We start from the raw sequence: 25,326 nt of genomic DNA on the forward strand, positions 1-25,326 counted from the left end.
GTGTGTTTTAAACAGCCAATGACCTGGGCTGCAGTGTGACAAAAGGCAAAGCCTGCTACTGATGTACCCGAAACTTCCTTTACAAAAATGAGGGTTATAACAGAGGTTTTCCAAAATGGCATGTTAAATGTTCACTGCTGGTGTGTGCCTAAGTAAAAGGCAAGCAGTGCAGTTCAAAGCTACCTGTGGAGTACTGTCACACACGCTCACATTATGCATAGAACCTGCCTTGCACACATCTAAAAGGATGTCATTATAAAGCACAAAAGATGAAAAAAGGATGCAACTCTTAAGCATCTTCTAACTACAAACTAAATGAGGAATGCATGTAAGGCAGCAGTTCTGGTGGTTTTTTGGGTTTTTTTTTTTTCTTCACTAAATACAAGACACTTCCTCTTGGGATTGTGTGTTTTGAATTCTGTGACTGCCTCTGTTTGCTACTAAATGGTAACACTTTGGTATTTGGTATATTTAAGTCTCATATGTTAGGCTTTTACCACTAGTATTATTATTATTATTTTAAAAGTTTCTCTTACTTTGATACCACATATTATCTTAATAAAATTTGAACATCAAAATATTTTCAATTTACTGAGGAAAATCCAGTAAGAACAGTCAGTTAGGGGTATCTTCCTAAGTGAAGGAACACTGGTCCACATTTCTATTTTAATATTAAGAGATATTGTCTAGATAATGTCTAGAGAGATATTCTGGATTAAGAGATTAAGAGCACACAGTTCTCTTGCAGAGGACCCCATCACCTGTAAATAGAAGTTTATGTCCCACCAGCAACTCCCAAATGCTAGGCAGCTGTTTTCCAAATTGTCACATAAAGGCTTATATTAATTACCAATGCTCAGCCGGTAGCTGAGGCTTATTACTAACTAGCTCTCATGCTTAAATTAACCCATAATTCTTATCTATGTTTAGTCACGTGGCCTGGTACCTTTTCTCAGTATGGCATTCTCATTTTGTTTCCTCTGCATCTGGCTGGTGACTCCTGACTCCACCCTTCCTCTTCCCAGCATTCTTAGTTTGGTCACCCTGTCTATACTTCCTGCCTGGCTATTGGCCAATCAGCATTTTATTAAATCAACTCAAGTGATGAATCTTTACAGTGTACAATAGGATTATTCCATAGTATTTCCTCCTTTTTGTCTAATTAAAAAGGAAGGTTTTAACTTTAACATAGTAAAATTATATACAACAAAAACCTTTATTAAGTAAGAATTACAGTAACACTATCTAATCCATTTGCATTTGGCAAAATTAGAGAAAATAATTATCCATCTTACCTTGGTGAGTCTAAAGTTTTGTGTCTAATTTACTTTCTATTATAACTAAGAAAAGCTATAATTATAACTATTTAGTCTTCAACTCCATCAAAGACCCAGAAGGATAAAATGTTACCTAATGACAGGGACATCAGGCTGCTCTACACTCCTGTTTACTCAGGTAATAGTATATCCTTCTCAGGTCTCTGATGAAGTTGAAGACTAAAACTAGTTATAGTTTTCCTTGTTACCAGACTCAAAAAAGAAACTCACTAAAGAGGTGTAAAGTGTATGAGGTTAGGAGACAAAAAAGATAGTTTTGGGTTGGTAATAATAGGATAGAAAGTGAATTAGGTACAACACTCTGGAATCACCAAGATAGGACAGATAATGGAGTATTTTTTTCTGAATTTGTCAAATGCTAATGGACTAGACACTGTTAATGTAATTATTGCCTATATATATTTGTATATAGTTATTGTACTTATTGTATATAGTTTTTCTATGTTAGTTAAAACCTTCACTTTTTCTTTAGACACAAATTGAGAAATGTGTGATATTTTGTTTGTGTTCTGACAAATAAAGCTTGCCAGGAGATGAGAGGGCAGAACTTGCTAGCCACTAGTTAACCATAGAGGCCAGGCAATGGTGGCTCACACCTTTAATCCTAGCACAATCAGAAGAAGGAGACAGGAAAATAAAGTGGGTCAAGACAGGATCTCAAAGTCTGAGGATTCAGAAAGCTAAGAAGTGACTGTGGCTGTTCCTTTGCTTCTCTGATCTTTCAGCTTTTATCCCAATATCTGATTCCTGGTTTTATTTGATAAAACTACTTGGGATCACGTTTCAATCACCTTTGTCAGGTAGCTAATAATCACCTGTAACTCCAGCTCCAGGAAATCTAACACTCTCTCTAGCCTCTGCAAGCACATGCACTCACATGCATATACTGCTGCCCCCCCAATACATACATGACAAAAATAAAATCTATAGTTTAATATTAACATATTAAAAGGTGGGTACAGAATGATTGCTATACAAAATTTAAAATGTGAACTATGGCATGGTCATGAACCCTGGGTATCAACTTTTAAAAATAAAGACAATAAAATACTTAGTGTCTGAAGTAAGGAAAGACATACTGGAATAAAATCTACACCTGCTGAAATTTTAAAAATCATAAGAGATTTTCTTCTTCCTCAAAAGTTGTGTGAAAGAAAGAGCAACTCAATGTTCACTGGGTAAAGTAACTTAATTTGTATTCTTATTAAGTACATCTCCAAGGGGCTCTTACAGCCATCCCTCAGTATTCATGGACCCCATGGATATTAAAATATGTGGGTGCTTAAGTAAGCTTCACCAGATGACATAGAATCTGCACATAACTTACACACAATTTGCTGTGTGTGCTTTAATTATTTTGTAGAAATGGAGGTCAAATCTAGGGCCTATCACATGCTAGGCCAATGCTCTACACTGACACTTGGCAGGCAGTGTGGCTGCAGAGCACATGAAGGAAAGTCTCTCCAGTGGGCGATCGCGATGGAGTCACATAGGCAGTCAACAGTGAAAGAGCAGCTGGCACCACTGGAACCAACAAACAGAAACGACATGGAGCTCCAGTGTAGCTTCATTGAACCCAAAAGGCATAAACACGGTAAGTGCATGTTCAAATACCAAAATATAATTACAAAAGGAAAACAATGTACTGCAAACATTATTCAGCAAGGGTTATGACAGCTTTTTAAGATTATTATCAGATATTAATATAGTAACATATCAGCATTTCATTGCTTTTAAGTTTCAAGTCACTGCCCAACAGAAACAAAGCAAGTGACACTAGATAATCAAGAGCTCATCAAATCCCTGAGCTCTCAGTTATCTTCACCACTTTGCTCCAAGAACATGACAAAAGATATAAATGAAGCGAGAATTCTGGAGCAGTATTTTAGAAGACCAGCCCAAACTAGAATAATGTATAAAATGACTAAAACATTACTCAAACAGTATTCCTTTGTGGGAGTTGTTATTATCTGAAACTTATAAAAAGATAGTTTCATTGTAACTGCAGTACATTTCTTTTCATTCAGTGATGGGAATGTTGTTCTGTATTCTGTGAATGTGTGTTGCTCTGATTTAGTTGATACATAAAATGCTGATTGGCGAGTAGCCAGGCAGGAAGTATAGGCGGAATAAGCAGACAAGGAGAATTCTGGGAAGGAAAAACAGAACTGAGAAGGAAACGCCAACCTACCATCGAGGGAGCAGCATGTAATGGCACACAGGTAAAGCCACAGAACACATGGCAACATATAGATTAACAGAAATGGACTGAGTTTAAGTGTAAAAGCTGGTCAGTAGTAAGCCTAAGCTAATGGCCAAGCAGTTTTAATTAATATAAGCTTCTGAGTGATTATTTTATAAGCGGCTATATGGTCTGTAGGGCTGGGCAGGACCAGAGAAAACTTCAGCTACAAATGGCCCCCAACGGCTCAAGTTTTCACTTACAAACTGAGAATACTCAATAAGCAATTCTAAATGGATCCAAAACCAGGTTCCTGCTTCATGTCTCATATAGGTGGCCACAACATGTGGGCTGAGTTAAATCAATGTGTATATTTTAAAGTTATCTTGATTTCAAAATTAATGTCTAAGGATATGTTGCTTTGGAAAAGAGGTTCTGCTTTTGTTTCCACAGAAGATGAGAACCTGTGGATTGCTTCCAGGCTAATATGGTTTGATCAGCCAAGACCCCTTGAAAGGTTTCAATGACACCATGACCCAGATCATCCAACATCCAAAATCAACTTCAAGGCAACTGGCTCAGAGAATACAGCATCACAGAACACTCCAGTCAAGACTTGATCCTAATTCTTAATTTTCTCAGGATCCTCATTAGATTGTCAGTACCTTCATCCAGCAAGAAGTAGTATGAAAAGTGATGCCCAAATTTCTAAATATTGTTTATAAATGTTTATTTTTATTTAAAGCAGGTTGGTTATGAATGCAACCTCTTTCTAAAGAAAAGGGGATATTATAGATATGATAGGATAAAGAGTAACAGCTTGTTTAAAATGTTTTCAATGCTATGGATTTTAGTTTATTGATACAAATTTAAAGTTAATTTCGTTATACTGTATTATATTTCTACTCTTGTTTAAGGTATTATGTTTGTGCAGCTCATTTAAATTATAATGGATAATTAAGAAATACAGATTAATAATTAGTCTTCTATGATAGTCAAACTTATAGTCATGCTAGTTAAGTTTTCTAGATATACATATATATAATTCAGTTAGGTAGGTAATCTTCAAACACTTCAAAGACCTACAGAATATGGCATTTAAAATGTTTTAAAAACTTAGACATTCTGGACAGTGAGACATGTCTGCTCCTGGCAGGACCAATTTACTTCAGAGAGGAGAATGGGCATCAAAGACACGCCATATGGAATTTATCTTCTTCTTGACAAAAATAGCCATTTGGACAAGAAACTGTTCTTGCCTGGAGTGCTTAACAAAATGCTGTATTGACTGGACATGCAGGACCCAAAGAAAGGTGACCACTGAACTTTGCAAGGCAAAATGGCCCTTCAGGTTCCTGTTTCGTAGAGGAAACTGCCAGACATTCTACAGGACACAGAGAGAAGTGACTGAGAGACTCTAGGACTGTGGGCTGAAGATGGATGCCCCAACGTTACAGAGGAACTTTGGGTAACTGTCCAGGTAGGCACTTGTCTCTGTCATCCTAGATTTTTGGAAGTTGCTTACAATGTTCTTTCTGTTTACTTAGGTAATATTATATCCTTCTGAGGTATTTGATGTAGTTGAAGACTAGATGGTTATAATTTTCCTTAACCTTAGACTCACAAATATAGGATAGATAAAAATTTTTTCTTTAATTTTACAAAATACAAATAGACTAAATATTGTAACTGTAATTCTTGCTTGATAACTGTTTTGTTATACATAATTTTACCATGTTGAAGTTAAAACCTTCCTTTTAAATAGAAAGAAAAGGGGAAATGATGGGAATGTCATTTTGTATGCTATGAATGTGTTGCTCTGATTTGGTTGATAAATAAAACGCTGATTGGCCAGTAGCCAGGCAGGAAGTGTAGGCAGAGAATTCTGGGAAGGAAAAACAGAACTGAGAAGAAAACGCCAGCCTACCGTCCAGGGAGCAGCATGTAATGGCACATAGGTAAAGCCATGGAACACGTGGTGACATATAGATTAACAGAAATGAGCTGAGTTTAAGTGTAAGAGCTAGTCAGTGGTAGCCTTGAGCTAATGGCCGAGCAGTTTTAATTAATATAAGCTTCTGAGTGATTATTTTATAAGCGGCTATATGGTCTGTGGGGCTGGCCAGGACCAGAGAAAACTAAGCTACAATTCAGAGTATGACTGAAGGCATCTGTAGTGTGTGACAGTGTGATGCAGCTACAAGCTTGGCGAGCTTGACTATGGCAAGAATGGCAAGCAACCTGAAAGAAGGAGCAGTCGCTGAGACATCCCTGCTACTGCACTTTCACACTAAGCAATCTTTTTTACCAAAAGGGATCTGTTTCCTTTTTTTCTCATGAAGAGTCTCACTCTGCAGCCCAGGCTGGCCTCAAACACACAGCAATTGTTCTGCTTCAGCTTCCCAAGGGCTGGGATTACAGGTGTCAATCAATATGCCAGCCAAAAAAGAGCATTTTAAACCATTTACATAACAACCATTTAACAAATATTTACTGAGAGGCTAGTATTTTAAAGAGACCTTTCTATGCCAAGAAACATGGCTGTAATGGAGTTTTACTCTACAGGTCACAATAGGCAAGAGAAAAATGTTTAAACCCTTTGGGTATGTACAAAAGTCAAGCATGTGAACATGCACACACACATACACTTAGAGCACACCCACATGGGTATCTCAGGAAACAAACAGAGGAAGCGACAAGAAGCAACACTTGAAAGGAGAGTTGCACCTTGTCCATCGATGTCAGAGGAGTCACATCCAAATGCAGATGCTTAATCAAAGATAGTAGGGAAGGTGGAAAACGTTGATGTCCAAAATAAGATCCCCTCCAAACACGCTGCATCCATCTACCTGCTACACTCACCATGCAGGCTCTATTCACTCACCGGAGGATTGATTTCATACAGTTCTTTGTTTCTGGCGATCGTGTCATTTATTTTCTTCTGCATGTGGGAGATGTGCTGCTCATAGGAGCCGTCATTAGGGGTCTTCCCAGCAATCTGGATACCACCGGGCGTTGGTAAAGCTGCTAAGTAGACCCCTGTGGCCGACTTGTGAAAGTAACAGGGATATAATCAGACGGAACATCAAATGACAATGGCTTCAAGTTCCCTACCTAGGAATGCGCACTTCGCTCTGTACAAAAGACACATGGCCAGGGCATGTCTGTAAGAACACACAAAAACACTCTGCTAAAAGGTGTTGGTCTACCCAGGGAGGTTCCTAAGTATATGGGAAGCAACTGTGAAAGGGGACCTGTAAGTAACCAACTATAGCTTTTAAAGCTTTTGCCTCATTATATTAAAAAAAAAAAAAAAAAGTTGTATTCTGAGCAGTTTGGGTAAGAGAATATGATGTTCTAGGTAAGTCTGTGCTTTCTTTGTGAGTTCCAGGCCAGTCTGGGCTATATATACCTTAGCAAAAAGAAAAAAGTTACTAAAACAGTTTTACCACCAATGAGTAGACAGTTTGCCTTTAGAAGGGCAACAACAAAGGAGAAGCGCTGCAATCACATATAGAAAGGATGAGGTAAGAAATGCGAGCAGCCTCATCCCTGCGTCTTATTCTCCCACTTACTCCATAGCCACCAACAGAAACAATTTATCTGACACATTTATTTTACTATTTAACACAGTGACAATTTCTCATTCTACAGCAGTCACTCTACATTATGAGTATTGGAAAATGATGGGAACTATAAAGCAAGATAAAATCTGCACGTGCATGTGTGTTTAAGCTATCACAAGCAGAGCAAAAGGTAAAGAAATCTAAGCATTTAGGTAGTGTAGAGGCACATGCCTGGAATCCCAGATCTTGAGAGGTAGAGCCAAGAGGATCGGAAATTCAAGACCAGCCTCAGCTACATAATAAGTCCAAGATCAACCTGGGCTCTACAAAACCATATCTCAAAAAGAGCAAAAAAAAAAAAAAGGGCTGGAAAAATGTCAAGGAAAGGCATCCTCTGCCAAGTGTGATGACCTGAGTTCCATGTTCCATCCATGCAACCCACATGGTGGAAAGGGAGAAGTCACTTCCACAGGTTGTCCTTTGGTCCCCACATGTGCACCGTGGTCTGTGCATCATGGGGTGCACATACACACAAATAAATATGAAACGGCAACAAGAGCAAAAAAAGAAGCATTAAAGTGAAGGCATGGGAAACAGCAGTTCTTTCAACTTTGGATATTTGTATATTTAATCCATCAACTGTCAACTTTTTGACATTCTATAATGATGTCTACACATCATCTGAAACTGGTTCTAGGCAGTAGTCTTCCAGAATGTAATCAGCATAGCCATAACTTAGGTCCTCATATCCACCACTAAGGAGCCCTGCCAAGCCTTAATATCACCTAAATACTTCTGCTCCATTTGCTGACTGATGTCACATAACAGCCTTGAATTGCAGAACCAGATGGGCCTGGGTTTGAAACCACTGACAGCACATACAACCCTGTCACTCTGGAATGCCAGCCTGTGGCAGCACTGTCTTCTCCTCTTCAGTGACACCCAGCAGGGGCTCCTATGTCAGCCATCACGGAAGCTAGCTTTTGGATCGTGAGGCTTGGGTGCACATAGTGCAGCAGCACAGGGAATGGCAGGTGGCTGTAAATGGCATCACTAGGAAACACAAAAGCACTACCTGGAGCAGGCCTTAGGTTACATCAATGCCAAAAACTAATCAATTCACCACAATCACATAATGATTTCCTACATACGAAAATGTACAGCTGAGAATGGTGGTGTGTTCCTGCAGATACAGCACTCAGGAGGTGAAGCAAAAGGATCATGATTTTGAGGCCAGCATGTATTAGCAAGAACCCTCCTCAAAATTTAAAAAATTAAATAAAATTTTCATACTTGTACTAATAAAAATAGGAAATGAAATAGGAAATAATTTTGCATCTTAACTATAAAATTTTATAGAGAAAAGACTAGAATATCCATAGATTTTATAAGTTAAATACTTCTACATGTCTTGAAAATATGGCATTAAGGCTGGGCGGTGGTGGCGCACACCTTTAATCCCAGCACTCAGGAGGCAGAGCCCGGCGGATCTCTGTGAGTTTGAGGCCAGCCTGGACTACAGAGTGAGTTCTAGGAAAGGCGCAAAGCTACACAGAGAAACCCTGTCTCAAAAAAACAAAAAAAAAAAAAAAAAAAAGGCATTAAGAATTAAAATTTGAAAGCTGCCAACACACAGATGAAAATCCTGTAAATGTCAACAGCCCAAAATATGAAAATACAATAACAGAGTTCAGATCATTGGTTTCAACTCAATAAACTAAGAATAATAACTTTTAGACTGATCACAATCCCTTAAAACCATGTAAAAGCCAGTCACCAGACTCACTTCCTAAAGTGTCTCCAACCATTAAAGGCTGGATGTCTGCTTCTTTAGCTAAGTCTACTTTTGTTTGCTTATTCTTCTGAGAAAGGTCCTTGCTGTGTGGCCCAGGCAGGCCTTGATCTCCTGATCCCTGCCTCAGATGCCTACATGACTATAAGAGTGCATCATCACATCTGGCTATGCTGTTTCTTGGACTATAAGGATGCACGACCACATCTGGCTATGCTGTTTCTTGGACTATAAGGATGCACGACCACATCTGGCTATGCTGTTTCTTGGACTATAAGGATGCACGACCACATCTGGCTATGCTGTTTCTTGGACTAAAAGGCTACACGACCACATCTGGCTATGCTGTTTCTTGGACTATAAGGCTACACGACCACATCTGGCTATGCTGTTTCTTGGACTAAAAGGCTACACGACCACATCTGGCTATGCTGTTTCTTGGACTATAAGGCTACACAACCACATCTGGCTATGCTAATCTTTATATAATCCTCTGAATCCCACACAATACACTCTACAGCTACAGAACTGACAAAAGACATGTAAGAGCTTCTCAACTCACCGCTAAGCCCATCAACATGTTTTCACCCACTGTGATCTGAATTCTTAGTCCAAACAAAGCATTCATTCCTTTGAGTTTAAGCTTGTTCATCAACTGAGTGTGGACTTCATACTCCATAAATGGCAGGAGATTACTGATAGCTGTAGCATTGGCTTCTGCCTGGGCTTTCTTTTTTAAGCGACATAACCTACAAAGGAGAATAATTCTGTCAGTGTACAGTATTCCTGGTAACATCCTAAGAAATGTCCAGATGGGGATCTGGTTCAGTGGAAGACTTCTTTAGATTTTTGATGTCTTGGGTCCAATCTCAAGCACCAATGAGAAACCGAAGGCTCCCTAAAAGCATGCTTAGTAAAACACTAGTCTCAAACATATTTGCTCTACTGTAATCTGTTGCTTTGCCATTTTTGTCACTAGGTGTGTTTTTACTGAAAGTTGTAGTTCAATTATACAGAAATTTAAAACCCCAGTGTCTCAAGAAATAAAATAATTAATGAACAGAACCACTATATAATTAAAAATCTTAGGTTCCAGGGCTGGAAAGATGGCTCAGCAGTTAAGAACACTGGCTGCTGTTCCAGAAAACCAGATTTCAAGTCCGCACACCCACATAGCAGCTCACAACCATATCAAACTCCAGTTCTAAGGGATCTGATGCCCTCTTCTGGTATCTGCAGGCACCAGATATGCACATGGTGTGCATGAATATCTCTATGCAGGCAGGCAAAACACCCCCACACATAAAATTTTTAAAAATCTTAGGTTCCATAACTGTGTGTGATAGGGAATAGATGAATAGCTGAGAGGAACAGTAGGTTATGCACACAAGTTATCTGAGTATTATGTAACAGAAAGCCTTTAAAAGGACCATACTTAGATCAACACATACTCATAAACAATAATGACCGCCAGAAGACTTTGATAAAGGCACTGTGCTAAGAAAACACTTGCAACATTAAAGTAAACACATTTTCAGACAAACAAAAACAAACATTCATCACCAACAGATCATCAAAATATACTAAAGGATATATACTTAGGGAGAAAGGGAGACAATCCCTGAGGGAAGCAGAAAATAGAAGAGGAAAAACACCAAATAGAATAGAAACATATCTTTATGAGATGGATAAGGCTGAAGGCACTGGGCCATGTCTTAAGCAAAGAAAGAGCTGTGACATGCACAGAGAGCACTCTGGCCAGAGGAAGCCTGACCCTTAAACTCCAAACTGGAAGGTGATGATATGCAGCCCCAGAGCCAAACAAGAAACACCACAGTAGCTAGGTGAAGAGCTCACCAAAAATCCACATATATAAACTCCAGCCCTTTGTTTAAATAAATGAAAGTTTGCTTGCAACCTCCCAGAGTCTGTGTCACTGACTCTGCGTCTACCCACCCCCCAACCCTACCCTACCCCACCATCCTAGGGAGCAGAAACAGCGAGACCCCAGCTGCAGAGCCAGGAACATCTTAGAACAAAACTCAATGTAACTTTGGAATTAAGCTGAGTGTGAAAGTTAAGAGAACAATATCAACAATTCCCTGGACATGTATGGGGTGCTGTTTACTTACAGAGATGAGCAGGAAGTAGGGGACCATCAGTTCAACTGGAACAATGTGAGACATATATGTCTCATCACATTAGGGTGCAAAGTAGAGAGCTCTGTAGCTCTGAAGCTCAGAAGCATGTTTACACTGGATTTTTAAATATGTGCTCACAGGCATAAACATAGCACACATACCTATAAGTTGACAGAGGGTCCAAACCCATGGCTCCCATTAGGATGAGTCAACTGACTGAAGAGCATTCACTATATTCAGATAAAGACTCAGTGTGACACTGTAAAACCAAAGGAGTCTCAAAGAGAAAAGGACCAAGTGTTTCACTACCACTGAAGTTTCAAAGTGAGGACAGAAATACCCAAGGGACCAGGGAACCTGGCAGCTGTTGGTGACCTAGACACTTTGTGGGGGAACAGCCCTCACACTTATTTACCAGGAACTCTTGAGGAATGAGGGATAAGAGACTTAGTCAGAAATAGAGAGGGAGAAACAAAGAGAAAACACAGGAAAGACTTGGGTGAGCCTGGATCCTTATCTACCAGCCCAGAACTTTATTCCAAAGGTCTATTTATAAAAATGCCAAGGGGTGGAGCAAAAGATCTCCCCCTTGCTAGTTAGACCCTTACAAACAGCTGGTACCTGGGCCCATGGTCCAATCAACCTCCCATGCAGTCCTGCTGGATACAGCCACTAGGCTCCAACAACACTTAAAGCTCTTTGCTTTAAGTGCCACACTGTAGGATGTCCTATTCTAATGCTGAACAGCTGAGTGCCATGTGAAAGAAACAGTATGAAACACAATTCTAAAAAAACAAAAAAACAAAACAAAACACCTAGTTCTAAAAATATCACAGGTCTCTAAAGCAGTTATGTTTAGCCACATTCCAAGCCAGTAGAAAAGTTAATGCATGCATATAATAAAAGCTTGTACAACAGAATTGTAGAATATTATTTTAAGATGTATTATATTTGTTTGTGCTGTGGAACATTTGTTTAGTGATGCAAAGATGTGTTGCATTCTTTTATGTTGTACTTGTTTAACTCTGTGACACTGTGTATCTTTGCCTGATAAAACACCTGGTGATCTAGTAAAGCGCTGAACAATAGTGAGGCAGGAGAAAAGGACAGGCAGGGCTGGTAGGCAGAGAGAATAGAGGAGAAATCTGGAATAAAGAATAAGAGAACAAATGGAGGATATCAGGGGCCAGCCACCCAGCCACCCAGCCACCCAGCCAGCCACAGAGTAAGGGTGAAAGTTAAGACTTACAGAAGTAAGAAAAGGAAAAGGCCCAGAGGCAAAAGGTAGATAGGTTAATTTAAGTTAAAAGCTTGCTAAAACAAGCCAAGCTAAGGCCGGGCATTTAAAATTAAGAATAAGCCTCCACGTATATTTACTTGGGAGCTGGGTGGTGGGCCCCCAACAAACCAAAAGAGCTAAAGAGCCAGAAGAGTAAAAAGCAAAAACAACCAACAACACAGAATTGAAACATTAAAGAAGTTCTTGAGTGTTATAGAAAGTGCTTTTTTTGTCAGCTGTATAAGGGTTAAAGACAAAGTTCAAATAGAATTGCCCAGTTGGTCCAGGATCAAACATATCAGACACAACAGGTATTGTACAATGGGTTTATGACTCTGTACCTCATGGTTTTTCAGAGACATCAGATACAGTTTTCACAAACATACCTTGCCTGAATAAGACAACCTTTTCCAACAACGACTGCATCAGTGGGCAGGTCTATTGTTGTAAAGAGAACATCAGGGACTTTTTGTTTCCTACAGTTGTAACAATATGTGAGATGAGCTGGAAACGGCATGTTTAGTTCATCATATGGTATATGGCAGAATCCACAGCCCACAGGCAAATTTTCTTCAATCCTATGCAAATATATTTAGAAAATAATTAGGCACTCTACTCAAGATCCAATACCTAGTCATCCTTAAAAAAAAGAAAAGAAAAAATAGCAAACAAGTGTCATAGAGCATTTCTACAATATCTATGACACTTAAACAGTATATATTACATACATAATATCTGTGTATAAACCCATACAACTTATACCAGAGCAGTGGGAATACTGCTGTGACTGATAAATTGCTAGCAACCATGAAATTAGAGCTATTACTAGTCCTCTAAGGAAAAAAGGAGTCATGTTATACTAATCCTGTTTGCTCATTTGCCATAATGTGACAGAGATGACTTCTGATGCAAAAATTAGGCAAGTGAATATTATAAAAACAGAAGGATCGATAGCAAGGGTAGCATTTCCCTAATGGTTAGTAAATACAAACACACACACATACCAAGCAAACAAAGAATAATAACTCTTGGTTGCCCACGGGAACTGAATGGTAAGATATTACTGAAGACACCATATGCTTTGGTTGCAGGATACATAGATACCAAACTAGAACTGACCTGCAAACCTTCACCCACCCTGCCAACCAGCTCACAGAATACTAAGTGATATTCTGGCTTCTGGAGGAAAGTGTTACCCAGTAGTGGAGCCTGTGAATTACAACACCAAAATGTCAGGCAAAATGTGGTACAATTGTGGCATGACTACTGTTAGTAACCAACTGCTTTCTGATTGGATTTGAAGCTCACTCCATAAGAAGGAACTCATACCTAGGACTAGTCAGGAGCCCATGGCTGGAGAGGTCAGAGAGCCAATCGAGGAACCTACTGTTGTCTTGCTAAATGGACATGGTGTCAAACTGCCTTCTAAACACTTACATTTACATCCATAAATGAATACTGATCTTAGCCTCCTTCAGAGAAGCTTCTATCGCAGTGGGTAGTGGTTAAAGCAGAGACTCATATGTAAAAGTGCTGAGAGTAAGTGCCTCAATGTTGAGTGCTGAGCCCTAAACAAAACATCTGGATAAGCCCCACTGTGGTCAGGGAGCATTGCAGAAGCAAGGGCGGAAAGAATTATGAACACAGGAGGCTGGAGAGGAGTTCTGTGAAACACTGTCTTCTGTAAATGACATGACCATTTACTCATGAACACACAGCCGCTGTAGTTACCTACACAAGATCTGCACAAAATAGGGACCACTGACATCCCATCGTGCATGAGGGAGGAGACCCTGAGACCCACTCCTGTTTGAGGCTACTGATATATAGATAGTTAATGGCTGCTGAGGGAGGAAGAACTGTCTTCGGTGGAGTGGTCACTGGTATGTCATCCATGCTCCAGGAAGTAATTTCCAACCCACGTTCCTAGAGGCAACCCTAATTAAATTTACTGGGATAGCGAAAGACATGAAGCAGAGGGGACCTGTTGGGGACAAGAGGTGTTCCAGTGGGAGCAAAAGGGTGATGAGAGATGGTAACAGATAACAAAATGACCATAATACACTAAACACATGTGTGAAATTACCAAAGAACAAAACGTAAGAATTATGGGAAATTTTTAACAACAAAAGTGTTTGAGATGAAAAAACAGTATTAAAAAAAGGTATACACTAAGATTTCTTATTTCTAGTAACTATTTTAACATTCCTAAAAGGCCAAAAGACCTACTTCATATGACATACATATAACAAATAAACCCAACCATCCCATTCACTGCAAGCAGTTCATAAACAGTGTGACTCCACACCAGTTACTTAACCCATCACAGCCTCTTCTATAAAACCGGAGTGACTATTTTGAAACTTTTTTTGGGTTTTCTTGTAAAATTAAGAAAGCTACAACTAAATATACCTACCTTGCAAACATAATCTCCTCCTGACAGATGTAAATGCAAGACTATTTAAGCTGAATCAGCTGGGATACCACATCAGCCTGCTAAGCCACAACTGACCTCTCCTTCGAATTACCATTTATTTGAACTCAGGAGGATAACTTAAGTAGAACCATTTTTACTTAAGCACTCTGCACAGATTTGAGTATCTACAGCAAAATCACCAATCACAAAAATCAGAGCAGTATAATTTATCAAAACATTTGAAACAAGAAGTACAGAAAGAATGTTCTCTGAATACTGAGATTAAGGGAATCATTTATCATTTTTCTTTCTACTCTGATGTTCTCCAAATTATGTCTAGTATGCCCTAATAATCCCATGAGTGTGGAGGGGATCTGGTGAGAGTAGTCAGCAGTAAAGGGAGCTGCCACCCAGTCTGACCACTTGAGTTGATCCCTGGGACCCACACGGTGGAAGGAAAGAGCTCACAACACATACAAGTTGTCTTCTGACTACTACCCACATGGCATGGCATGTGTGCAATACACACACACACACACACACACACACACACACACACACACACACACGCAAAAGATGTTTTAAAAATATTTTATTAGAATTTGCTATACCCTTCTAAACCACAAAGCAAATGCCAAGGACGTTTTGGAAAACTTATCAAATTAGGTTTCTAAGACACTGGGGATGTAGCTCAGTGGCAAAGCACTTGCTGAACATAACAAAATCCTAAATTTGACCACCAGTCATCTTCTACCTTACTCAAGAATGCAGTTAGATGGAGATGTCCCTGAGGCACAGCAGGCTGTAGCCTGCCCAGCAAGCATATGTCCTGGTTCATTCCTCCGCCCAGGAGCTACACTATGCATCAGGCAAATCCCTCAGTAGTATAGTCCAATTTCTGAACAATGTCCCCGACTTTGAAGGCTCTAGAATATAGAATGGCCGATATCCATTCAAAAGACACTAACTAAGGTCCTCTTCTTTACCAATGCTAGCATATCATTCTACATTATTTCCTCTTGCAAAGTTATACTTAATTGGAACATAAAGGACTTTCATATTTTTTCCTTAATTTATATAATTAGGTTATTTTTATCACAGTAGATGCCAATATTAAGCTAATAATTCTAATATATTTAAATACATTTACTTACATACACATTGGATAGTGTCATCTGTTGATAAAAACATTTTTTACATTCATAGACATTAACAGTTTAAAGGTTACAATAATTCAGTAAGTTAAAAGTAAGCTAATCTTACCTAACACTTTCATTTTCCATTTCACATGTATTAAAGTTATTTTTCTTTAAGCTTTTAAGCAGTTTAGCACAATACAGTAAGTGCTTTTCTTGTTTTGTGAAAGAGAAATTTATGAAAATGAATTCTGTTTGTGAGGTCGAGACAAAAAGAGAAAAATTAAGTAAAAGGAATTAAAAATGTACCCTTGCAATCCTTCTGCTGTTAGTCCCACATAGACTTCATCCAGACACCAAAATGATATGTAAGACAGAATGTTGTGGGATATTCGTGCACTGTGTGAAAATGTATTTCTGTGATTGGTGTAAAAAAAAGCTGAATGGCCAAAAACTAGGAAGAAGTTAGGTGGGACTTCCAGGGACAGAGAGGACTCTGGGAAGAAGGGAAGAGACACCAGGAGACAAGGAGAAGAAACAGGAGGTGTAAGATGGAAGAGAGGTAATGCCACATGATAGAATGTAGATTAATATTAAATGGGTTAATTAAAGTTATAAGAGCTAGTTAGAAACAAGCTAAACTATAGTCTGAGCTTTCATAATTAATAAGAAGTCTCTGTGTAGTTATCTGCAGGCTAGCCACAAGGGCAGAATCCTGCACATCGATTACTTAGTGCCTGGTACTGGCTATGACACTCCCCAACTACTGGCCAATTACACAGAAAACTCTCCCAAGCTGAGACTTAACAGTCCAACTCTCCCTTCTGCTTAGGAAAGAAGTTGTGACAACCTCTGATCCAAAGAGCCCTCCACAGTGCCTTCCTGCAGAAACCGTGGGTTCAGTACAGCTGCCGTGCCAGATGCCGATAAAATACAGACTTCTTCACTAGAAAAGAGAAAGAAAAACACAGGTTAACATTCCCAACAATAAACCTTCAGAAAACACTAAATATCAAGAGTGACAAATTGAGTCCAAGTCAGACAGTCCCATATGTTAGATAGTATCTGAAGACTACGCCCCTAAACCTAGGGCAGAAACATAAGCAAAGCACATATCAAATGCAGAGGGCAAAAATTGCTGCAAATTAAAAATTGAAAAAGATAAAATAACAGTAATAGCTTCCTGAAAGATTAAATAGTTCATACTGTAAATCTAGTAACAAGCTACCAAACTATATTACTCTAAAAGTCTCTGAACCTTTATTAAAATTATTCTAAAAGTACAACTATGAAAATTATCTATAGTGCTATAGTTTCATCTGAATTAGAATCACAAAAGTATCTAAAACAGTACCAAAATATATTAAATGAAATAAAGTGTATCATTCATATGTGTGTATATATGTATGTATATCGTATATATGTATGTATATCACAGTAGATGCCAATATTAAGCTAATAATTCTAATATATTTAAATATATTTACTTACATACACATTGTATAGTGTCATATAGTTTCTGTCATATATACATATATATCACAGAAAACTTATTTTAAAAGGAATTCTTTTAAATTCTTCATTACAAATTGCCTGTCTTAAAAGCAAAAATAATTAGGCAATAACAGATGTAATTGCTGAGTGGTATCACCCACAGCAAACTTCATCAGGCTGGTCTTCAGCCACTCTGACTCTTCCCTCCAGCACGCTCCACATGTGCGTGTCCTCTCCAGAATCCACACATGCCTCTTCTCTGCATTTGTGTCATTCATGTTCATTCTCCATGGCTTAGTGCAAGCGTCAGTCATCACTGACACTTTTAAATGACAGTACACTAATATTCCATTTCCACTAACTTTCCTACCCTATTTCAGACTTCTGGTCCTCGGGGATCCTGAAGCATCCTGGGATATCTCAACAATAAAACTTACTTCTCCAACAGAATGTAAATTTCAATGCAAAAATCATGTCTTAACCATCAAATCCTTCAGACATAAAAGCATATGGCACTAAACAAGGCAGCACTTCCTACCAGGGAGCAAGGTGGAGCAGTTACACTAAGCCGGCAGTTAACAAGAGCAAAAAAGCTACTACAGAGGCTGGAGAGATGACTCAGTAGTTAAGAGCACTTGGTGCTCTTGCAGAGGACCCAGGTATGAGCTCCACTACCCAAAGGGTAGCTCACAATCACCTATAACTCCTGTTCCAGGGCATCCAACAGGCACACACATAGTTATATACATGCTTGCAGGCAAAACATTCCTACACATAAAGAAATAAATCTTAAAAAAGAAAATAATCTATTCTGTGGTAATAGAAAGGTTTAAAGGTAGAATTGTGACTTGAAACAGCAAAAAAAACACAAAATAATAAATAGCATGGCTTAGTTAATGACTTTTCTCTGACAGTAATGGTCAACACACGAGCAGAGAGTCTGGTAGGAAGAACTATGCAGAGCAGAGCAGAGAAGACAGACAGCACAGGGTCAAATGGCTCTTAATGACCACAATGATCAACTTTCTAGAGGGGCATGAAGATGGGGTTCAAGGATGGTAAAATAGCCAAAGCCAAAGAAAAATATATGTGCTTAAGATAACAGGGTCAAAACTGAGTATAAAGGAGCAAGTGGTAATGGTGGGAAAACATTAGGTTCTAATCTGAGAGTAAAATTTCATAATTTCAAATTTTTAAAATGGTTTCAATGGCTCCATCAACAAGTCCAAAACATACTCAAAAGTGGCAATAGAAGACTTAACAACAAGAAAGGCTGATTCTAGCTGCAAGGAGGGAGAGCTGACACGTGACCAGGGCAGAAGGACAACTGGAGACAGGAAGCCATCAGCAGAGAGCATGGCTCTGGGCACAGCGGAGAGACGGTGCAGGTGAAAAGGTATGAAGAAAAGAACCCAAAATACGAAAGCCCCTCCCCAACTTAGCAGTTAGGTAGGAGTGTTTCACTAGCAAGAAAGTGTCCCATTCCAGCTTATGAATGAAAGCACAGTGGCTTTGCTTTTTTCTTTATAGAAGGTCTAGGTAGCTCTTGGCTGGCCTGGAATTCACTATGTTGCCCAGGCTGGCCTCAAACTCACTGAGAGACCTCTGCCTCCCAAGTGCTGGGATTAAGGCTGCCTGAAGACTAACTAGAGACAGTTGGCAATTCATTTACAAGACACCTACAGCTCCCTCCAAATGTCCCACTGGAAGGAGTCAGCAGAATCAGCAACTGAAGTGCCACAGGCCAAGGACTACTAAGTAGGTGTGCTAGTTATACACTCGTATGACCCTTCAAAGCTCAGGACAGTTTGTATCCTCATTTTAACAGGTAAGCCGAGGCTCTCGAGTTTACAGAGATCAGGTGTGCAGGAGGCACCTAGAACCTTATTGGATACACTCAAGGCCCAGCTGGCCCCCCAACTGTGCTCCTCTTCTCAGATGTGCATCACACCTCTCCCCGCTCACAAGACAAGCCCATCACAGTGTCAGGAAATCCAAGCAGCCATTTACCAGATGCTAGTTGACTCGCTGTAGCCCACTACAGCATGGCAGCCTAAGGCTTTAGCATGTGACTTTATCTCTTGTCTGATTTCTGCCCACCATGCATCTCGAGTTTCTGGTTCATCTGAAAAATAAAGTTTAAGTCAATTGACCACTTCACAGCACATTATACATTAACAGGACATGTCTGCAGTAAGCCTGACTCTAGAGAGGAAGTACCGCCCCATTCTTTACACTTTCCCTTTGTGAAAGTGCTGATTGCACACAAGAATCAAGATGGAGCTCTGCAACTTGACTGCCAGGACAGCCCACTCTGCTCTACTAGCTTTACCACTTCAAGGGACACTTGCAGGGCATTTATTTCAGTATAACGACATGCATTTTAAGAGCTATAACTTAAAATGGAGGACTCAACTTTCCAGATTCCAATCTGGCTTATTTGTTTGACTGATTTTGAGGACAGCATCTCCTATAGCTCAGGCTGGATTCAAACTCACTAAGTAGCTAAGGATAACCTTGATCTGATCCTTCTTCCTCTACCTTCTGAATGCTAGGGTCACAGGCATGTGCCATCACACCAGCTCAGATAATAAACTTGAGAGGCACATTGTGTCTCATTTCACTGAATGAATAACTTATATGTCTTATTCATAAATCTGATTTAAATTATGATTTCATAGTCTATCATCTACTTTTATGATTCACTACATTCTGAGTTCTTCCCAAGGTAGAGATTCACCAATATTTATAAATGGTATAAAAACTTTATTTGCCATTCTTTCATAAAGATGTAAGTCCTAGGGCAGAGTAAAAGGGTATAAAAGGACAAGCTAATCTAAAAAGAAAAAAAAATTGAGGGGGGTCAGAAAAAGAAAGTACATTTAAAAGGTTAACACAAATAATTTGGTTGATAAGGGAAGGGAAAATTTCAAACACATAATTATATACTCCATACATGGCCTGTGACTTCAAAAGTAGATGATGGGCATGGTCACCTGTGGCTGAAGTTGTGGCTACTTGGGAAGCTGGACCCATGAGTTTAAAACTAGCCTGGTCAACAAACTAGGGTTTCTGTCTCTACCATAACAAAGACTGCTTAGGGACTAGGGATCAGCTAAGTGGTACGGGCAGCATGTAGAGGCACTGGGTTCATCCCAGTCACAGGGAACTCTAACATCCCTTGTAATGGGGCAGCATGGATGGAGGAGTGGCCACATGCTTCTTAATCACCTGCATTTTGCAAGTGAGTAAGCACTGCAAGTGAAACCCAGTCTCCACGGGCAAAGGTGTGAGACTCAAAAGTGGACTGTAACAACGAGTGTATCCTGACTGGTTTCTTGGTGTGGTCACCGCCCATGTGGGAGGACTCTAAAAGCTTAACTAGAGTATAATGCTAAGCTCTCACTGTACATTTGTATACAAAAGGTGCAACTAGTACAAAAAAAAACAAGCAAATACCACTTTCTATTTTTACAAAGCCGTTATATCAAATGCTCAGCAGAGTTTTTCAAAATAAATGAAGTGGAAGTATACTCACTGGTAGAATAGAGAAAAGAGAAAAGAAGGAAAGGTTAAGAAGTGTGTTAGAACTCACATCCCTGTGATGAGTGTGTCTCCTCCGCAAGGAAGGGACAGCAAGGGGAGAGATGAGGAGGTAAATGTCAGCCAGCTCTTGATTAAGTCTGGGGTTAGAGACAGAGCTACCCTAAAACTTTCCTTCAGAGGAAAAGGAAGAGGCGCAGACTTGAGGAAACTGGGGAAAGATGAAAGTGCAAGATAAAGGAAAGAAGAAAGAACAGACGGGCTCCGTCTCATTCTATGAACTGAGAGCCACAGAAACATTCAGGTGGCCATCTGCATCACCAGCCATTACAAACCTGCTCTCACACTCCTGGCTGAAATGAAAACACTGAGAGTCTGCACTCACTTCAGCAAGCTAGAGACGCATGCCTGTTTGGTGTTTGCTTTGTTTGGGATAGGACTTGCCTAAGTAGCCTCAAACTCACTACAGAGATCAAACTGCTGGAACTTGCTGCAATTCTCTGTCTCAGCCGCCCCAGTGCTAGGATTATGCCTGGCTGGACATGTGTGCTTGTATGTTAATTTAAACATCCATGTAACCTTATCCTTTCCCAAAAGGAAATTATAGCAGAGAACAAACTATTACCTATGTAGTATTCTCATCTATCAAATTATTTATATTTCTAAGAAAATAAGTATCACAAATAGAAATAATTTTGTCTAGAAAATAATTATTTTGCTAAAACACTGTATCAAATAAGTCAAGCTTTTCTCAAACTCATGAATAGAATTTGCTATTTACTTTTTGAATCACTATAGAAGTTTGGACTATTTTCTAAGGCAATTATCGTATGCCATGTTAAAAAAAAAAAAAAAAAAAACAGTTTTCTCACAGTAGACTCACCTTATCTGTACCACGAGTAACACAAGGTAAATTCCCTGTTTTTAAAAAAGGGTTTTATAGGCAGCAATCTACAACATCATTTTAAAAATAATGAAATGGAGGGAGCTAGTTATTTTAAGCTTGAAATGTATTTGTTTAGAAATGCCCAGCATGTTGAAATGGAGAAATATTAACAGTTCCCTTGAGGTATGTGTAACCACGTAGAATACAGTTATTGCACATCACACTTACCTGGGTATAAATAACATAAAACAACAGATAGTTAAATCAAAGCCATGGAAGAAAAAGTGGCTGATTACACCTTGAAGAGAGCAGGAGCGAGAGCGAGCTGACTGAGCGCAAGTGCAGCATTCATACCCCTCAGGCAAGCTCACAAGCAGCCTTCATTTTGACACAGCCACACAAGTGCATGAGATGCCAGTACTACACTTAGCAAAGTATTGACGAGTGTAAAAAGCTACTTCTATGACATGGGCACCGAGGAAGCAAATGGCATGTGTCCACACTCTGGAAAATGTTCCACTTGGTTTGGGCTAAAGCAAAAGCTGAGGAACAAAGGGTTTGCAAAGCAGATTTGGCAAACAGGAGCCAGGAACGGTGATGTTTTGGCGCATGCTCGGGTCAGGTGAAAGCATGGACTGAAAACTATGGCAGCTCACTGAAATGGTCACAGAAAGGAATGGCCCTAGACTCTAGGTGAGAGCAAGGCAAGCATACAGGAGGAGCACTTCATCAGTAGTCACTCTGGCAACCATGGCCACTACACTGTAAGCAAGAGCAAGGGATGAAAGTTATTTGACTGCAGAAAAATTCAGACTATTCAGTTTATTTAGTATTCAGAAAGAGTCTATTTATCTTTAAAACCTGCACTACAATCATGGTAAAAATGAACCACAGACTCAGAGTATTTATAATTAGTATGATCTTATTATCAATAAAAAAAATCAGCTATATCACACTATTTAATCTCTATAAAGGGCTTTTTTAAGGTTTAATAATTACTAACTAAATTTTAATAGGAAACACACTATTGAACCTATTTATTTTATTCACTGTACCAAAGCATAAATCTGACATTCTATCATACTTTTATAAAAAGCAAAACAGACTCTGGCTTAAAAATTATCCATGTAGTACATGGGTACTATTAGTCATTTTAGAAAATACAGCTGAGATGTGAACTCATTTAAGAAGCATTCCAAAGGTAATAAGAAAATGATTTCCACATAAAATGCCATATTCCTAATATCTATACAATTATTTTTAATTAAAAAAATTTTTAGGAAAAATTCAATTTTAACTATTATACAAATTATATTTCACACTATTTTTAAGCTTCTTTTCTATGGGTCAAACTTACACAGATTATACAACTCTCTTAACATCTCCTTTTAACAGCTGACATGAACTAGGCTGTATTCCAGCATACCGCTAGTTCTCAGGGTGGTACCACTGTGGCTGGCAGCAGAGCCCACCCTTTTCTACTGGTGCTTTTCTAGAGCATGGTCACAGCTTGATATCTTGCCATCTTTTTGTTTCAGAAGTGTGGGTGGAACTACTGAAGATTTTTAAATGCCAGTGTGTATCTCTGGAAGTACAGACATGATCAGCTCAACAGAAAAGGCCTTTACTAAACTCAACCCTTTAGTGACTTTAGGCAATTACACATTCATAACCAAGACATACCTGCCTACCCAAGGAAATTAAAAATCAGTTCTGTTTAGAGTTATTCAACATAGTTTTTGTTTGTCTTTTGCTGAAACAAGGCTCAACATGTAGCCCAAACTAGCCTCAAACTCCCAACCCTGACTCAGCTTCAAACGTACCATGATTATAAGTATGAGCCACCACATCCAGCTTAATCTAACTTAAAAATGACCAGGAGATAAAGGTGTTGGGCTGGATAAAGCAAAGGCTGACTATGACCATCTCTAGCTGCTGAGGTATACAGAGAAGCTGCATTCCCAAACACTGGAAAGTGACCTCCCCTGGAGTAACAGAAATTAAAGAGTTCAGCTTCAACAGAGTACACAGCCTCAAATTGGGTAGGGATTAGAACCAGACTGAGAAAAAGATCCTCACTGCACTGGAAATGGTATGTAGGTAAAGAGAGAACATCAAAGCCTAGATGTCAGTGTGGTGGCTGGCATATAAGCCATACTGCATCTAACTGAACACTGCTACTTTTCAAAGCTAGACATAATTCACTGTTACCGAAACCTCACTGACTATACATCATGTAACAGGTGCATACAGCAAGCATGCCACACATGCTGCTGCTAGGACTTCTTGGCCTTACCACTTCCTAAAAACTGACTACAGTTGAAAATCAAAAGCTGTCTACATCCACCTTCTCACCTGAGCCTCGGTGCCCCAGAAAAGAACAGCTGAGGCCTTCAGCAGAATTCACACTCCCAGGGAGCCTGCATGACTTCTAACTAATGACTTAGCATTCTAAAACTAACGAAACCATTCATGAACAGGATGCCAACCTGACTTAATGATGTCCCTGGGTGCCAATGTAGTGCTCAACTCACATGAGTGTGCCACAAGCATTCACTGACGGTTTCCAGAGTGTTTAAGGTTTGTTAAAACAAACCAACAAAATGATGAACAAATTCAGATGTTATTTCCTTACACATCAGCTGACTCACATTTTTTTGTTTGTTTGTTTGTTTTTTTTTTTAGACTAGGTCTCTCTACATAGCCATGGCTGTTGTAGAACTCACTCTGTAGACCAGGCTGGCCTTGAACTCAAAGACCTGCCTGCCTCTACCTCCCAAGTGCTAGAATTAAAGGTGTGTACCACTACACCCAGTTGGTCACATTTTTTACAATTAAATATTTTGTAAAGTAGTAAATTTATTTTTCAAGTTTTTAACTGAATTTTTACTCCCAAAATGACCTTTCTAAAAAAATATGATTGTGATTAAGAAAAAAGCAGCATTTTCTAATTCAAACCACTAAAGCTTACCTTATAATTCAAGCCTATTATGATTGAAGAAAAAAATAAATATATGTCTTAAAATTCATGATTCATCTAAAAATATTCTTAAAACTTCAAAAAAATTCTCAAAACCAAAACCAGCAATCTCCTTTTAAACAATTTGTTTTTCCTAATTCTGGACATAAGACATCCAATCAAAAACACTGGGTGAAGATAACACCCTCCCCTCCCCTTGCCTGAGAGCTGTCAGGCACCTATTCTGCATGCCGCATGTACAAGCAAACCCTGATGGCTTCATGCTCCAAGTATGCTCCATCCATGGTTAAGATGTAGGTCCCAAAGCCAGGTCACTTAGGCTGCGACTGTGGCTCTGCTGCCTTCCACTGATCCCTTAAGGAAACTACTGTTTCGCTTTGCTCACCCACAGAATAGGATTAGAGTCTCCCTCAAAGATCTCTTGAAACTCAAATAACTTGCTATTGTAAAGCACTCAGATGGGATCTAGCATGTAGCAAAATCCTCAAGACTCTCTGGCTTGTCTCTAGGTCTGTGGAGAGGCAGTGTCTGCCAGGATGACCAAAAGGCATGTTATCATTATCTCATTACCATG

The 25,326-nt window shown here is 39.3% G+C and overlaps 1 protein-coding gene across 33 annotated transcripts in view; it reads right to left on the minus strand.

The window, feature by feature from the left end:
- Nucleotides 1-25,326, minus strand: part of C2cd5 (C2 calcium dependent domain containing 5) — a 100,571-nt gene that overhangs the window by 26,863 nt on the left and 48,382 nt on the right. For all 33 annotated transcript variants that reach the window (XM_076568270.1, XM_076568273.1, XM_076568269.1 and 30 more), the window contains 5 exons: nt 19,354-19,468; nt 16,700-16,795; nt 12,684-12,875; nt 9,440-9,626; nt 6,404-6,568 (listed from right to left, as the gene is read on the minus strand). In XM_076568270.1, the coding sequence (XP_076424385.1) occupies nt 6,404-6,568; nt 9,440-9,626; nt 12,684-12,875; nt 16,700-16,795; nt 19,354-19,468 (755 nt within the window). The remainder of the gene's footprint in view (nt 1-6,403; nt 6,569-9,439; nt 9,627-12,683; nt 12,876-16,699; nt 16,796-19,353; nt 19,469-25,326) is intronic.

Source organism: Peromyscus maniculatus, chromosome 3 (genome assembly GCF_049852395.1).
Source record: "Peromyscus maniculatus bairdii isolate BWxNUB_F1_BW_parent chromosome 3, HU_Pman_BW_mat_3.1, whole genome shotgun sequence".
Taxonomy (NCBI): domain Eukaryota; kingdom Metazoa; phylum Chordata; class Mammalia; order Rodentia; family Cricetidae; genus Peromyscus; species Peromyscus maniculatus.